This window comes from Cupressus sempervirens, chromosome 5, assembly GCF_028749045.1.
Source record: "Cupressus sempervirens isolate cs-2001-9-10 chromosome 5, ASM2874904v1, whole genome shotgun sequence".
NCBI lineage: Eukaryota > Viridiplantae > Streptophyta > Pinopsida > Cupressales > Cupressaceae > Cupressus > Cupressus sempervirens.
Window position 1 is genome coordinate 935,536,012 of NC_143122.1, and position 16,926 is coordinate 935,552,937.

A 16,926-nucleotide genomic window follows, 5' to 3' on the forward strand; every position below is an offset into this window, starting at 1 on the left:
CTCCCTATTGCGGATTTTGAATTCGAATGGACTTAAATCCTAAATAATAATGCCCTTGAATGGAGAACAATCTAAAAGGAGAAAGGACTACGTCTTAAAACATTAAAACTAAGGTTCAAATAAGATTGGATTGAGAAACTAATTAGATTCATAAATCAAACCAAAAGAGTTTGAAGGATTAGTCTCAACCTAAAAATGCTTAGTATCAAAATTTGATTACTCTTATATTCACTATAAATATTGACAAAAACGGATCCTTTAAGCCAAACGATCTTTAAACTACTAAATACTTTAAATTAACAACTACATGTGGTTATGTAGTTTCAGCTTCATGCAGAGGTGCAAGTAGATGGCAAGAAACCAAAAGCGAAGTCATACAATTTGTGCCATTTGAAACAAGGGGTTTTTGACAAAACAAATAAAGTTATCCATACAAATTACATATGTAAAGGAAGAAATGCCTTCCTAAATCTCTAAATTTTAAAGGAACATTTGTAAACAGTCTAGACAAACTATAAGCAAATGATAAAAGTTGACTGTTAAAGCATAAACTGGGGTATGCCCTTTTAATCATGCAATATGTATAGGACTAGCTGATCTTTAAACTACTAAATACTTTAAATTAACAACTACATGTGGTTATGTAGTTTCAGCTTCATGCAGAGGTGCAAGTAGATGGCAAGAAACCAAAAGCGAAGTCATACAATTTGTGCCATTTGAAACAAGGGGTTTTTGACAAAACAAATAAAGTTATCCATACAAATTACATATGTAAAGGAAGGAATGCCTTCCTAAATCTCTAAATTTTAAAGGAACATTTGTAAACAGTCTAGACAAACTATAAGCAAATGATAAAAGTTGACTGTTAAAGCATAAACTGGGGTATGCCCTTTTAATCATGCAATATGTATAGGACTAGAAGTCCACAGCTAAACTAGAGGTTTTTTTTTCCGTTCTTTCCTACCAATGCTTGTTTAAACGAAGACGTGTAATTTTATTTTATTAATATAATCAAAACGACTTAGGCCTTTTACTAATTAAAAATAAATAAATAAATATTAACTAGCAATTGCACACTTTTGTGCTTGCAATGAGTCAATGGGTATTTCATACTAAAATTATTTTTAAAATCTAATTTAATGTGAACAAATAAAATTATAATTACTTTTCTATTTAAGTGAAAAAATTAAATACTTAAAAGTGAGATGAAAACAGACGAAAAAATAATTATGGAAAGTCTACAATTTTTTGACCAAATAAGCTCCCACACAATGCCTATCGGCTAAATATAAAGGTTAATATTAATATTATTAGATACTGATTGGGGTCAATTATTAATATTATATTAATTAGTAATATTATTACTTCATAGTTTGTTTTCTATTATATGTTGGTGGGTATTGTGAATACTATTTGATTAACTACTAATTAATTATTATATTAATTGTGCATTAATCGTATTGATTAATTATTAGCATTATATTGACAAATAGTATTATTGATATTAATTTGATTAATATTACTAATTATGAATTGATAAATAATATTATTTAAGCTGCTTATTTAAGTAAAAATTAATCTATCCAAATTATATGAATACATACCCCAATTATGGCTCATGACACTTTGACTATTATCAGACCTGTCTCAAGTGGTTGTTGGCCCTTCCCCTCGTTCTTCTCAGGATGTTGTTGACCATTTCCCTGTGGGGACTGAGATTCTAGTGTTGGATTCTTTGAATTCGCAGGATGTTACTGCTATAGTCCCTCCCCCTATGCATGCTGGGATTTCAATGCTGGCTCCTTCACATTCGCTGGATGTTGCTGCCAAGGTGGGGGAGGGCTAGATATTGGTAAAAGGCAAAATATCAAATCTTTTTCTCCCTCTTTCAAATATGACCCTTCATTCCCACAAGAACCACACTAAAGGGAAATCTTAATTCTTTGTGGGTTTTTTGGTTGGAGTTTTCTTTGGTTCTGGTTGCATGTGGGTTTCTTTGTGCAGCGGTTGTCTCTGGTTGAGGAAGCAATTACTGTTGTCTTGGTCTTGATTCATTTTATGTTTTGAGCTTTCAAGGTTTATTTTTTGTGATCATTTTGTAATGAGTTTTGGGGTCCCATCAAAACCTATTTTCACATTAATAAAAGACAATGAAAATTTAAAATTTAGAATGCAATAAATTAAGCAAAAGTTCTCTTTACACTTAATCTTGGTTGAAGTCCTCATCATCGATGGAAATGGAGGAAAAATTGGTTTACCTTGTTTCTCAGTATTATGTGGCTGGCTTCTTAAGGTGGTGCAAGAGCTACAGAATGATTGGCATGAGCGTAAGGTCGGTCTCACTAACAGGTCACATACCACCAAGTTAACCTTTCATAAGGAAAAATAATTAGGATTTGTTTTTAAAATGATGAATTACACATGTAGAACATAGGTACTGCAAAGGTGACCTTCAGAAAAGTGAGCAAGTACTATAGTTTTCAATGAGCATAGAAGATTGAAGCACTCCTAGGCATTGGGGTTCTAAAGTCGAAAAACTTGAATTTCCATCTACGCTCTGTACATCAAAGTCAACGATCAAATCAGAAAAATATCTAGTAGCATCCACATTACTATATAATTCAAATGCCAATGGAGCATAGAATATAACATTGAGAGGAGCAGCTAGCAAGGGGATAGTTATTCAAACATAATAAACAGTTGGAACTGTTATCAATTTAGGTGGTTAGAAAACTGCATGAACTGAGTAAAAAAAATGATTGTGTAACAACTAAACAAGCAGAGCAAACACCAACATCAATATTCAGGCATGACGCCAGTCAGGTGCACTCCTTGAAACTTTAAGCTTAAATTTTTAATGTCATTAAATATTGAAAGGGACCAAGCATTTTGAATGTATAAATGTTAGCACAACACTTGGATAAGAAAAGTGATTCATATGCATGCAGATATGAAACAAGCAAAGTTATAATTGGTAAATTTGTCAAGTTATATCCACATTTTGGGAAAATTGTTGAGTAAATCTGAATCTCTTGCATCATGTGCCCAATATTTTTCTGGACCAGGCAATCTAAACTAATCATTTAATCTTATAATCTATATTATTTGCATTTTATTTTGTCGGAAACACAAGCTTTATAGTTTATAGTTATACCATAGTCCAAGGAATATGATACACTTTCAAAAGAATCTACCCTACTTCAGCCAACTATAAAACCCAAGTATGGTTTAATCAAACTAGTAATGAGCATGTTCATACAACATATTATGTTCCAGGAAAACAAGATTATGCTCAATTCGTACAATAAGGAAGCATCAAGCAAGTTTGTTAACAAAATGGTGCTAATATCAAAAAAAGGTGTGAAGACCATGCAAAAATGAAAATGAGTTTCTGAGTTCACAGCAAATCACTGGTTGGTACAGGAATTGAATTTACACTGACGTGCAAGTCGCAAGTTGATGAGTAATTTTTTCAAAATTGGTAATTCAGATGCTATAGTTATTTAAGAGTCACCAGTGCAACTCAAGCTTGTGACTGTTTTTTAATCATTACTGAAAACTGCAAGTTTAGCCAAAACTAGGTAAAAAAGTATCTTCAAGACAACTGAGTACAATCCTACTTTGATTTGGGACCTCGCTTTCTCTTTTGTGCTTGACTGGTATTTTCTGATGATGCTTTTGCAGAGGCATCTGGATTGTTGGTCTGATCTAGCATATCGAATTCATTAACATTTTTAGTTGCTCTGTTCTTCAGCTTTTCTACCCCAGCTGCAATTGTTCCCTTATGTTTCCCTTTCTTTCCAGAAGAAGCTGTTTCTATCATCTGTGTCTTGGCAGACTCTTGTCCTTTTCCCACATTCTTCATTATATGATTCAGTCTTTCTTCCTCGGCTTCTTTGTTCTCTGATTCCTGCTCGCTTTCTAAATTTTCCTTTAGGGTTTTAGCCCTTTTAGCACTCTTTTTTGACTTTCCTCCCATTCCAGAAGCATTTGATTTTGCCATTCCTGCCTTTGAAGTCTTAGACGCTTTTCCTTTTCTCTTCCTCTGACCTTTTTTATCTTCTCCTTCATTATCATCTGATATTTCCTGCGCACTTGGCAGATTTTCACTTTCAATGACATCACTCTTCTTCCTCGATCTATTTCCTCCTTTTTTGTCAGGTTGGTTACCAGGTGCTGGTCCATTCTGCAAGTCTGGAACATAGGCAGATGTCTGTCAAGAGATGGAACTAGGAGTAAGTAATGAATTCAACCAAGAATTAAGTAATGAATTCAACCAAGAATTAAGTAATGAATTCAATCAAGAATTGAGAAAATCAATCAATATCCTGAGCAACTAAGCAATGCCAGAAAAAAATATGTAGAACATGAATAACAGATACACTGAAGCATACCCGACCACCAACAGTAATGAACTCAATCTTTTTTCCTGCAAAGGAGAAAAATTCAAGCATCAGCTCATAATTTCTTAGTGTAATAATAATGGTAATTAAATTATAGCCTACAATATCCTGAGTAAATCCTAAACATAATAATTATGTGCAAAAGCTAACTCAATTGACGTTCTTGTTTGATTCAGCAAAAAGTACAACAGACCAATATGAAATACTATATAATATCATAGATGACAGGAGAGTTCAGCAGCTTCTGCATCCAAAGAAAGTCTGATCCCCTCAAAATCTAGTTAAAACTTCAACATTCAAAGAAACTAAATCTCCAGGAAGGCTGAACTATCTAAAATTTAAAAGGAACAGCTTCTGGAGAAACTGTGTTTTGAAGGAAAGTTTTCTGGAAAAGATATGAATAAGTTACAATAAAAACAATATATTTCCAGTAGTTCTTGTTTCTAATCTAATGAACCGCAAGAACTGTCTAAAACTTATTCAAATGCATACTTCCCAGGTTGAAAAAAATTCAGTTTCAGAGATCTGGAATTTAAGAACTGGTAAATTTCTTAGGCAATTAATAAACTAAAACTGATTCTGACAAATCCAGAACTATTACTATCTGATAATTTTCCCTCGTATAAATATTCTAATTTTGTGGAAAGTAACCAGGCACCTTCAGCTCATCTCCCAAGGGAGAACTTTAACACAGGATGCATATCAACATTGTGTCGTCATCATCTTAATTTACTCAATGAGCTATAAAAAAATTAAAAGCAATCAACATCATGCCAAATTTTCTGGTACATATAGAAGTGAAGTCCATCCTGTGCTTCACAGCTGTCTTCACACATGGTTAAGTTAATCTTGCTTTACTTATCATCTTGCCATTATCCTCACCAGCCTTGCAAAAAGTTAATTATCACAAGACCAATTCATAGAATTGGTACAAACCAAGAGGATATATTTGAGCGCTTAAGGAACACTTCTATGTAAAAGTGCCTAGAACTTCAAGGGTCGAATATAAAACATCATAATAGAAACTATGTTTACATATGGTTAAACTGCATCAAACAACATTACACCCAAAACAGACTGAATTCCTGCTCTAAATCTGTCTCCAAGAAAGACTCCATGAAAAGGAATGGAGATGTGATCCTGTATCGTGACCATATGCCGATTATTCCTTCATTTCCCTGAACTAATAGAAGTGCCTAGATCGTCAAGGGTTCAATATAGAATGACAAAAGGAAAGCCAAATTTACATTATTAGTGAAACTGAACTACACCAAAGACGGACTGAGTTCATGCTTTTCATCTATGTTAGAGAAACAGTTTATGAAATGGAATGGAAATGTGCTCCTGTATGACACCCATAGTGATTTCCAATTATTCCATTAATTAATGAGAAAGCTAAATATTCAATATTGGCATTTATTCAGTGCTCGTGTTCCCAAGAGATTAAGGAATTGGCTCTGACAAATCACATATCTGAGAGACTATTGTGCAGATTTATTGGCACCAAAACCATGTTAAGTTGTTAACATCCACAGCCCAATAGTGGAGGAAGCATGAAGGTCGCCAGTCAGCAATGAACCAAAGAGTGAAGATTGCCCAAAGAGGGGTGGAAGGGCTAAGTAGATCAATGAAAACGACAAAGGATAATGTAAGCTGGAAGGCAGCCACTTCCCTATGCCCACCAACAATGATGGGGATGGGGGGAAGCATTTTGGGGGGATTTTGTGGAAGGCAATTCTTTAGGAGATGACAGTGGACAGTTATACAAAAAATAGGGAAATTTAAGAATATAGGAAATTTCACACATTCATAAGTTAACATGGGTAGGCCATTTATTAGAAATTTAAGAATATAGGAAATTTCACACATTCATAAGTTAACATGGGTAGGCCATTTATTATATACATTATAGAAGCTTGATATTGACAAGTGAAATAACAAAATCCAATTGCTTTCCTTGTCAATATGCAAAAATTCCTATAGGCTGTAAGTTTAAATTACAAGCTGTCTGTAATTAGCATCTACTAAGATTGCATCAGAATTAATGTATGAGTCACTGGCACTGCCACTATGAGGAATTTGCCTCGTCCAATGTAACCCCAACTAATCTCTCTTCTAATGCATGGTTATACTGAGAGCTGGTGGAAGTGTGGGGAGCCCGGGTGTGAATCAATATAAAAAAAGCTTTATCAGTGGATCGCTCTTAAAATCACTCTTTAAGCTTTGACTTAGGAACCAAGTAAATTGTGTTCTTGTAGTAGATAATATAATCCACCACCCTATACCTATCATCCAGAAACTCACATGCCAAGGTATTTTGGAGTTCTCAACTAGAAGACAAGTCTTTCAATAAGCTGAAATCTCCATCAAGGAGGAAACAATGAGTTTCTTGGATAGAGAATCTACAACAATATTTTTCTTTTCCTTTTAATATAATTTGTCAAAGTCATAATCTTGTACCTTGCTTATCCACTTTTGTTGCCCTTCTTTCAAATCCTTTTTCTCTAAGAAGTATTTTAGATTGTTGTAATCTGTTCTAACAAAAGAAAAATTCACCTACCAAATATTATCTGAACTTAGCCTACAGTTGCATGATGCCAAGCATCTCCTTGTCACAGATGGAGTAAAATGTTTCTATAACATGGAATTTCTACCTCTTGTATGCCTGCTTTCCATCAAGACTGCTACAATCCCCTAGCATCGCACTCCAATGCACAAGGCTATATAAGATTTGGTAAAGCCAACACAAGTACTCATTGCCTCTTTAAGTCTGCCAAATGCATACTTAGCCTCATCTAATCACCTAAATATCTCTTTCTTGCTGAGATTTATTAAGGGCGCAACTAATTGAGAAAATGCCATAACGACCTCTTCTAGTAGTTGTAGAAACCTACAAAACTTTGTAAGTCCTTTTGTGTCCTCAATAGAGGCCAATCTAAAATTGCATGATTCTCCTTATGGAGTGGCACCCATGGCACCCAATCATCATATTTGTTCACCCAAACCTATATTCCAAACAATCCTCAATGTCATTTAATATCTGATTCTCAATTGCTAGCTAAGCTGATGAATTTCTATTTGCCAAAAGATTTCACAAATTTTAAGCCTCAGTCATTACAGCTCCAACAAGAAATCTCCAACAATCAAATAGGGAAGAATAATACACTACCAAAACTAGAACCCTTAAGGCCAATGGCTTTTCAAAAGCTCTTCAGTTCAATAAGTAAAATAAAATAAACAAACATGTGAAAATGAGCCTCTGCATATTATTTTATATTAGCCATTGGAAACTTCTCAAAAAGCTTTTTAATTTCCAACAATTCTATATTTCATCTAAATCAATAACTAAGTTTCTTTCTCAATTCTATTTAAATATATCACTTAAATTACTTAATAATAATAAACTGAATAACATTACTTTAAAAAAATACTTTGTTGGATAAATATTAAATGATCAATTTAAATTGTTCCATTTTACCTTACTTTGACCTATGGAAATTAGATAGGCTAATTGGCCACTCTAATCTATTCCTCAAAAGGGGACATTATGATGACATAGACTTGATGCACTCTCGAATTCTTCTTCCTAACATGCTCTTATCTTCACATAAATATCCCTTTGTCTTCTTCACAATATTTTAAAAGACAATTGTTTTCAGTTGTTGGTGTGACTTCTTGGTTTATTAGGGTTGGTCTAGAGTAGTGTTGCAATGGATTTGGTTCTCCCTTTTTAGGTATCATTTACGCAATAAATGAAAAGGGTTATTTAAGTCCTTCAGTTTTTGACAATCTTATCTAAAATCTTTCATTGAGTCTTGTTAAAACATCGACCACTTGAAGTTTTTCAATTTATTGATCTTTGGAAGTAGTTTTGAAACCATCATTGAATTCCCACAAGGTTTTCATAACCCTTAATGTACCAAAAAATGTTTTAAGAAAAAGCTTATAATCTCTTAAAAGTTCCTCCTTTGAAAAGCTGCTCAAATTTCCTTTAATTGTTGAGTCAAATCTTTAGATCTTAGAGCCACGTTCGGAGCCAACAAGGTTCTCAAAACCTATTTTTCTTTCGAGAAGTTCCTCTCTCAAAAGAAAGTTGTAAAAAGTTTAATTCCTTTGTTGTGGGCTTGGCGACATGGTTTTAAAACAAATGATGTGCCTTGACAAGGTTCGTACAACCTTGTTAGAGTCTGATGCATAACTCAAATTCTGACAAAGCTTTTACCATTCAAAAATAAAGATGATTGAAGACTTGGCCATAAGAAAAAGTGAGTCTTGAAACTACCTTTAGAGTTTAACAAGCTTTTCACAAAATTGTCAGTCCCCACAACAGACTTAGTAATGCTTTGACTCCCATCCCTAAATCACCTTGGAATCTGTGTGCATTACTCCTATCCAAAATTCTCCTCAACCAGTTTGTCAACCACAAAATTTAGCTCAGATTTGCAAAAAGAATGAATAAAACTTGTGGCCAAATCTGTAGTAACCCCAATAGGTTATAACTTCTTCAAACACCAAAATCTTCCCTGATTCAGTTGTTCGGCATTTTGTCAAACACTTTGCAAGCAAGCTTTGATACCAATGTAGTAACCCCAACTGGTTATAACTTCAACAAATACCAAATTCTTCTCTAATTCAGTTGTTCGGCATTTTGTCAAACACTTTGCAAGCAAGCTCTAATACCAATGTAATATCCTCTTACAAGAAACTAATATGCAAGTGCAATTCTTTTGGTATTATCAGTGCAAATACATGGAAACTAGATGCAAAACAATGAATACAATAATGCCAAAAATTAGATTATGAATTATCACAGCAAAATCATATGCTAATGAAGTGCAATGATAATAGTGATGCCCGAGAATGGAAATGAATCAAACACAGATATTGCAGCGTGGCATCGTGCATGTGTATTGTAGCAGCCAAAATCTTTTCTCCAATTAAGCACAAATAGAACTCCTGAATTGAAGCTCTCCTAAATACCAAATTCAATGGATATTTCACCACCTCAAATGGTTGCAACACTGAAGAGTTGACATTCTCCAATGGCTGACTGAAATCGGAAACCTTAGTTTCTTCTCCCAACTTGATATCAAATGCAATTCACAAAATCAGACGATAAACAATGAAGCTCTCACCTCTATTTATACTTTTCCTTCACCCTTCTAGAAGGAAATATAATATTTAATAATTGCATTCTCTAGAAGTTTCTCCCTTTCCAATAATTAATGTTCTTTCAGGAAATTAAATTGCTAGAAATTTCCCCCTTCCAATAATTAATGCACTCTCTAATAAATTAAATTAATTAAATATAAAGTCACTTTTTTTTTCTTTTTTTGACTTTATAAGAAATTAATTTAATCAATTTCTCCTTATTTCTCCACTTAGCCTTCAGAGAACGTAAAGGCTAAGAACTCCATTGATATGCTAAAAGGATGGGGACATTACAGTCCGCCCTCCCTAAAATTGCTTTTCCTCAAGCAACTTCAAGTCCATATGCTGCAAAATCTCCTCATTCTCCCATGTCGCATCCTCTATTGGCAGGTTCTTCCATTTCACCAAATACTCCCTTATAGTGCACCGCCTCAAGTTCCTTTCCTAGAAATCAATGATAGCTTCTAGCACCAATATCAATTTTCCCTCATCATCCAAGGGTGGGAGTAATATAGAAGGAACAATATGATGTCCTAGCGCCTTCTTGAGGCGTAACACATGAAAAATGTTGTGCACCTTGCTCTTGGCTAGCAAATCTAACTCATAAGCCACCTCTCCCACTTTCCTAATAATCTTGAGTGAACCATAGTATCGTGGCTTAAGTTTCTCGGCACCACTCTTCTTGAGAGTGGATTGACGATAAGGCTGCAACATAAGATACACCATGTCTCCAACCTCAAAAGTCCGCTCTGTCCTCTTCTGGTCTGCATACTATTTCTGCTGATTCTGTGCCTTGGTTATATTATCCTTGAGAGTCTTAACAATGTCTTGACTCTCCTATAACAAATCACCTGCACTGGGCACTCTACTGTCACTCAAAAGCAAATCCATAAAATTGGGTGCCTCATACCCATACAGGGCCATAAAGGGTGACATCTGAATAGACGTGATAATTGGTATTGTAGCAATACTCACAGAGATAAATCCACTTTACCCATGCCTTTTGTTGCCCTGATTTATAATTTTTGAGATATCCCTCCACCCATTTATTCACTATCTTTGTCTGACCATCTGTCTAAGGGTGGTAGCTAGTACTCAGAGTGAGCTCTGTCGCACACAACCTGAATAGCTCCTGCCAAAAAAGACTCATAAACCTACTATCTCTATCACTCACAATGCTCCAAGGTAAGCCATGTAGTCTAAATATCTCCTTGAAGAATAACTCTACCACCTGAGTAGCAATGTATGTAGCAGTGATCAGAAAGAAGTGTGCAAACTTCGTAAGGCGATTCACAACCACATATATGCAGTCCCTGCCTTGGACTCTAGGCAGTCCTATGATGAAGTCCATAGATAAACACTCCCACTTTCTATCAGGAATCGGAAGTGGCTGAAGTAAACCGCCTGGATAGGAATGTTCCTGCTTATTCTATTGGCAGGTGGGACACTCCCTGACATACTGAAGTACTTCTGCTTTCAGCCCTATCCATGTGAAGCGCTCTCTAATCTGCCGGTATGTCTTGTAGAAACCAGGATGTCCTGCCATAGGTGAATCATGAAAAGATTTCAAAACCATCCTCTTCACTGTTGAGCTTGGAACCAAAAATATCCGGCCTTTGTAAATGATGAGCTCATTCACAAGGGTGTATCTACTGTCCTGAATAGTTCCATCTATGAATCTGGCAGTCTACGCATCCTTTGCATACTTTGCAAGGATCAAGTGTCTCCAATCCTCCAATATATCTGTCAATAAGCTCAAATGGGGCCTACGTGATAAAGCATCAGCAGCTACATTCTATGTCCCTTTAAAATATGTAATATCAAAGTCATAGGACTATAACTAGCTCACCCACTTCTGTTGCCTATCATTGAGATTTCACTGCCCCAAAAAGTGTTTTAGGCTATTATGGTCAGTTTTGATACAAAAATTGCTACCTACCAAATATTGCTTGAATTTAGCCAAAGCATGCATAATGGCTAACATCTCCTCATCATATATGTTGAAGCTCTGCTCTGGCCCTCTTAATTCCCTACTTTCATAAGCAATAGGGTGCTTCTCCTACATAAGCACTGCTCCAATGCCCTCTAACTTCCTCTGCACTACTCTGACGTCAACTTCACCATGCCAGAAGTGGTGAAGCAGACCAATGTGACCCATCCAATACATCGTGCCGAACCTGTTGCCACCTGGATCCCAAAACAACTGAACCCCACATCCATAGTGATAAAAATATATGGGAGTACACAACATCTCTCTACAGCTCCTGCTAAACTCCCATGGATGTGATAACTAACCAAACCATCATGCTAACCGACACCATAGTCGTCCTGTAACCATGTACCCATAAGAAAACATTGTGATACAGGAGTAGCAAACCCTGTTGGATAAATATCAGCATGATGTATAACTAACAATTGTCCTTGCAAGTAATCCCCCACAAACAGCTAAGTCGGATGCTTGCCCATCTTCCGAAGATGGTGAATACCCATCCCACAAAGGATGATATAATTTCAGAACCAATCCATACCAATGCATCATCAACTCCTCCGTGTGTGGATCAAAAGAAAAGTGATGGGCACTCCTCACTATATATTCATGGTAAAATGCGCCAACCCTTGTCAATGACTCATCACTAACAACACTTGAATCAAGCAGTTGATCCCTCTGACTCTAAAAAACAACAAGCTGGCATCCAAAATCAGTTGCATGGAATGATGTGGCAGATTTGCTTCTAGTAGATGGAAACAAATCAACATAAGAGCCATACTCCCAACTAGATGACACTTTGTGAATGCCCTGTGTGGATGATAGAGTAGCGTCATGTACTACCACACAACTCTTAGGAGAATCCACCACTGTGACACGAGCTACCAATAAATTGTCCTGTATCAATTGTCACGGTGCTAACCTCAGGAGAACTCAATACAACCAAGGTACTCATCCCAACTGAAACCTTTGTACCTATATCTGTGATAGATGTAACCACATCCCTACTACAACCCGTGGATATAAGATCATTATCAATTGCCTTTGTATGTAACTGTACTATATCTGCAGCTGGTGGAGACTGTGCCAAACTCAACTCCTTTGTAAGCTTCTCAATCTATAATTGTGACTCTTGAAGGGCCAACTGGGCACTCTGCAACGAGTCCATAGTCACCTCAAGATCATGAATGAGCTTATCAACCTTCTCCTCCTTTCCCTGCAATGCAACATAACAAATGCCATCTCGCTCGAGAAGAAAATCTCTATCTGCAAGTAGTTGTAGGTAATTTTGTTTCATCATTCCAATCGCTTCTCGGAGTGCATGGATCTCTGGAAGGGAAAAAACATTATCACCATGCTCATCTGTCAAAGGAGTACTCCAACCATAGGTGGCCAACATTTGACAAGCAACATCAAAATGCTCAATAGTTGTGGCAACCATCTTGTCATTAACCTTCAATTGGCTTGCTAAATGATGATCCCCTTGTGATGAAACATTTCCACACAAATCTTTCAATTTGTCATCTATACTATGATATGACGCTGAATCAATGTCACTCACCATATCATAAGCAGCATCGTGTATGCTATCATCTATGCACACCTCAATATCTAGGGTTTTGTTGCTATGCATCTCATAGGATGGCTCAACTGGCGAGGTAGAAGCTGGTGATATAACAATATCTTAAAACACTTCCACTTCCAAGGTGACTGCGTGTCCATCCACATCATGATCTTGGGATTCATTGTCAACAAATGAATTTTCTGATTCATTTTCTAAGGTCTGATTTTTGCTCTCCATAAGGTCAGCTGTATGATGGTCACTAATTGCAAGGAATTCATCATAGAGGCTTCTAGATACTATAGAGACTTCTTGTTCCTGTTTCTCTTCGTTCTGTGATATAGTCCTTTTAAAAATGGAAACCTTACATCATGCCACTTCGTCTAGTTTTGCAGGGTCTAAAATAAATTCATTCATCCTTGTCTAATTTTCATCCAACCTTTTCAAACTTTGTTTAAGCTTCTCCATATTCTTGTCCCACTACTTCTGGGTACTTGAAGTAAACATGATTAACTAACTGATTCAATGTCCAATCTACCCAACAGGATGGCAGGTCAATAGCTCTAATACCAATGTAGTAACCCCAATAGGTTATAACTTCTTCAAACACCAAAATCTTCTCTAATTCAGTTGTTCGACATTTTGTCGAACACTTTGCAAGCAAGCTCTAATACAAATGTAGTAACCCCAACTGGTTATAACTTCAACAAATACCAAATTCCTCTCTAATTCAGTTGTTCGGGATTTTGTCAAACACTTTGCAAGCAAGCTCTAATACTAATGTAATATCCTCTCACAAGAAACTAATATGCAAGTGCAATTCTTTTGGTATTATCAGTGCAAACACATGGAAACTGGATGCAAAACAATGACTACAGTAATGCCAAAAATTAGATTATGAATTATCACAGCAAAATCATATGTTGATAAAGTACAATGATAATAGTGATGCTCGAGAATGGAAATGAATCAAACATAGATACTACAGTGTGGCATTGTGCATGTGTACTGTAGCAGCCAAAATCTTTTCTCCAATTAAGCACAAATAGAACTCCTGAATTGAAGCTCTCCTAAATACCAAATTCACTGGATATTTCTCCACTCCAAATGGTTGCAACACCGAAGAGTTGACATTCTCCAATGGTTGACTGAAATCGGAAACCTTAGTTTCTTCTCCCAACTTGATATCAAATGCAATTCACAAAATCAGATGATAAACAATGAAGCTCTCACCTCTATTTATACTGTTCCTTCACCTTTCTAGAAGGAAATAAAATATTTAATAATTGCATTCTCTAGAAGTTTCTCCCTTTCCAATTATTAATCTTCTTTTAGGAAATTAAATTACTAGAAGTTTCCCCCTTCCAATAATTAATGCACTCTCTAGAAGCTTCTCTCTTGCAATACAATAATTAATTGTGCTTCTAGAAAATTAAATTACTAGAAGTTCCCCCTTCTAATAATTAATGCACTCTAATAAATTAAATTAATTAAATATAAAGTCACTTTTGTTTTTTTGACTTTATAAGAAATTAATTTAGTCAATTTCTCCTTATTTCTCCACTTAGCCTTCAAAGAACGTAAAGGCTAAGAACTCCACTGATATGCTAAAAGGATGGGAACATTACAAAATTCATGCGTATATGAAATCATTTTCAAAACTCAAATTGGGTGCCAAAACCACACTACTCAAAATGAAGGAAACATGCATGTGATAAGATAAATAAATTTATTAATGTCCAACAAAAGACCACAAAGAGGGTCCAAGAGACTTCCAACAAACAACAAAAGGCTAGTCAACAACAAGATCACGAAATGGTGCCTAGAGAAAGAGAACATGAAACCCCAAAACAAGAAGCATAAGCAAACAACAAGTTAGTTGCTCTAAGAAAAGGAGAAGAAATCGAGAATTGAAGGATATGCTCTAGGGCGAGAGGAAGCTCCGAGCCATCTCTGGGAACTGCTAGAAACAGAAGGTTGTCATCATGAATAGCATATGCAAGGCCTCACAAACCTAATGTCCAAATGGGGGACTAAGCGACTGCTTAGTACCATGAGCAAGGGAGACCAATGTGAAGGAGGTGATGTGTGGGTCAAGGTGTTGTCTTAAAGGGGTGTGTTGTTGAAGGTGTGGTCCGGAAGCCTCGTGGTCTCCTAAAGATAACGCACAAGCGGTAGCTGATCAATGTATTTGAAAAAGGGAGAGAATGAGTCTCTCTAAATAAGTAGAACCTTGCTCTGATCTCATGTAGATTGGGCAACAAAAAATGAAGTGTGGCTCTATCTCAACCTCCCCCATGTCACAAAGTTGGTAGATCTGATCCTTTCAATCTAATTGTTTATCTAGATGCGGAGCCAATGCGAACCCACCCTGTAAGAGCCCAAGGGGATGTGGGGTGCATGTGACCAACAATGAGAAAAGTATGAAGGATGCACAATGATCTCATCATGTATATCAATAAACTACTCTATGAAGAAGACCATCCTCAGATGAAGACCCCTTAGGTTTTGACCCAAGTAGTAAGGATATACTGCTTATAGATGTCCATTTTGACATGCATATTTAGCTCCTCCTAGGGCAGGAGATGAGTGGAGGCATCCAAAGAGTACATGAAAGGACGAAAGCGGTTAATCTCAATCCCAACTGAACCTAGAAGGACAAAAGCCTAAGTAAACCAGCATTGGGATTGATGAGAGGGGGCAACGCTCGCAATTGCCTTTGAGGAGCAGTAGTTCCAGTAAGAATATTTGTATGTGTTGTCCCTCAAGTGAGTCCACAAAGCACCAAAGATGATGTAGAAATCAAACCAAATCAAAGATGGTGTTGCATCTCAAAAGATGGGCCCTAAACTCAGTGAGGATAAAAATTTTAGTAGACTAATTACATTTGATGAAGTGCCTAAGAAGAAGGTTCTGGATCCACTCCACTGAGGCTTAGTCTGACTCCAACAACGAGGGGCCCAAATCACATACCCATAAAGCACAATCGGCCTAATCAAGGTGTCCAAAAGTGAATAAAATAATCGTTTTTTGCAACTGTCGTAAAGAACTACGTAAGCAACCAATTAGTTGTTATGACTGTCAAAACAACTAAAGATCCCTGTAATAACCCCAACTAGTTATAACTTCATCAAACACCAAATTCTTTTATAATTTAGTTGTTTGACATTTCATCAAACACTTTGCATGTAAGCTTTGATACCACTGTAATGAGCCCTACTCACTCTTAAACAATCTATACCAGAGAAATGATTTCTTTTTTTTGTTTTTGAGGTTTTGCAATTTATGATACAACAATATAGCAGCAAAATAGAAGATATTACAATAATAATTTCAACTCAGACATTTGGATATTACATAGGGAATATATAGCTGAAAATTCCAGATTTTAGTATCAACTTAAATACGGAGTATTTTCACATAATACCAACAACCCAATTGATAGAATATCCCCTATTATGCAAATCAACAATACTCGAAAAAAATAGAAGTTACAATCCATGAACTTACAAGTAAGAGATGCCTTGAAACCCTTTGAAATGAAGTCTAGCAACAGCAAAAGAATTCTCCAACAAACAAATGCAACTGCAGATATGTAAAACGTTGCTCCCAAAGTGCAGATAGAAAATAGCGCCTAGCAGAAAATATAAATGGGTGCTAAACCAACTCCAAATTAACAACCAACACCCAACAGCTTCTCAGCTACAGTAATAACAGTATAAGAAGATGCAAAATTCCAAATTCCCAACACCAAAGTATCTCCCAACCACAGTGTATACATTAATGGAGCTAAAGACCAATTCTCAGAAAACTAATTCACAATA

The 16,926-nt window shown here is 36.1% G+C and overlaps 1 protein-coding gene across 4 annotated transcripts in view; it reads right to left on the reverse strand.

Annotated features, from left to right (window-relative positions):
• Positions 1-3,209: 3,209 nt before the first annotated feature.
• MMH-1 (MUTM homolog-1) overlaps positions 3,210-16,926 on the reverse strand; it is a 228,987-nt gene continuing 215,270 nt past the window's right edge. For all 4 annotated transcript variants that reach the window (XM_089832980.1, XM_089832982.1, XM_089832978.1 and 1 more), the window contains 2 exons: positions 4,395-4,429; positions 3,210-4,213 (listed from right to left, as the gene is read on the reverse strand). In XM_089832980.1, coding sequence (XP_089689106.1) covers positions 3,617-4,213; positions 4,395-4,429 — 632 coding nt within the window. In that variant the 3' untranslated portion in view covers positions 3,210-3,616. The remainder of the gene's footprint in view (positions 4,214-4,394; positions 4,430-16,926) is intronic.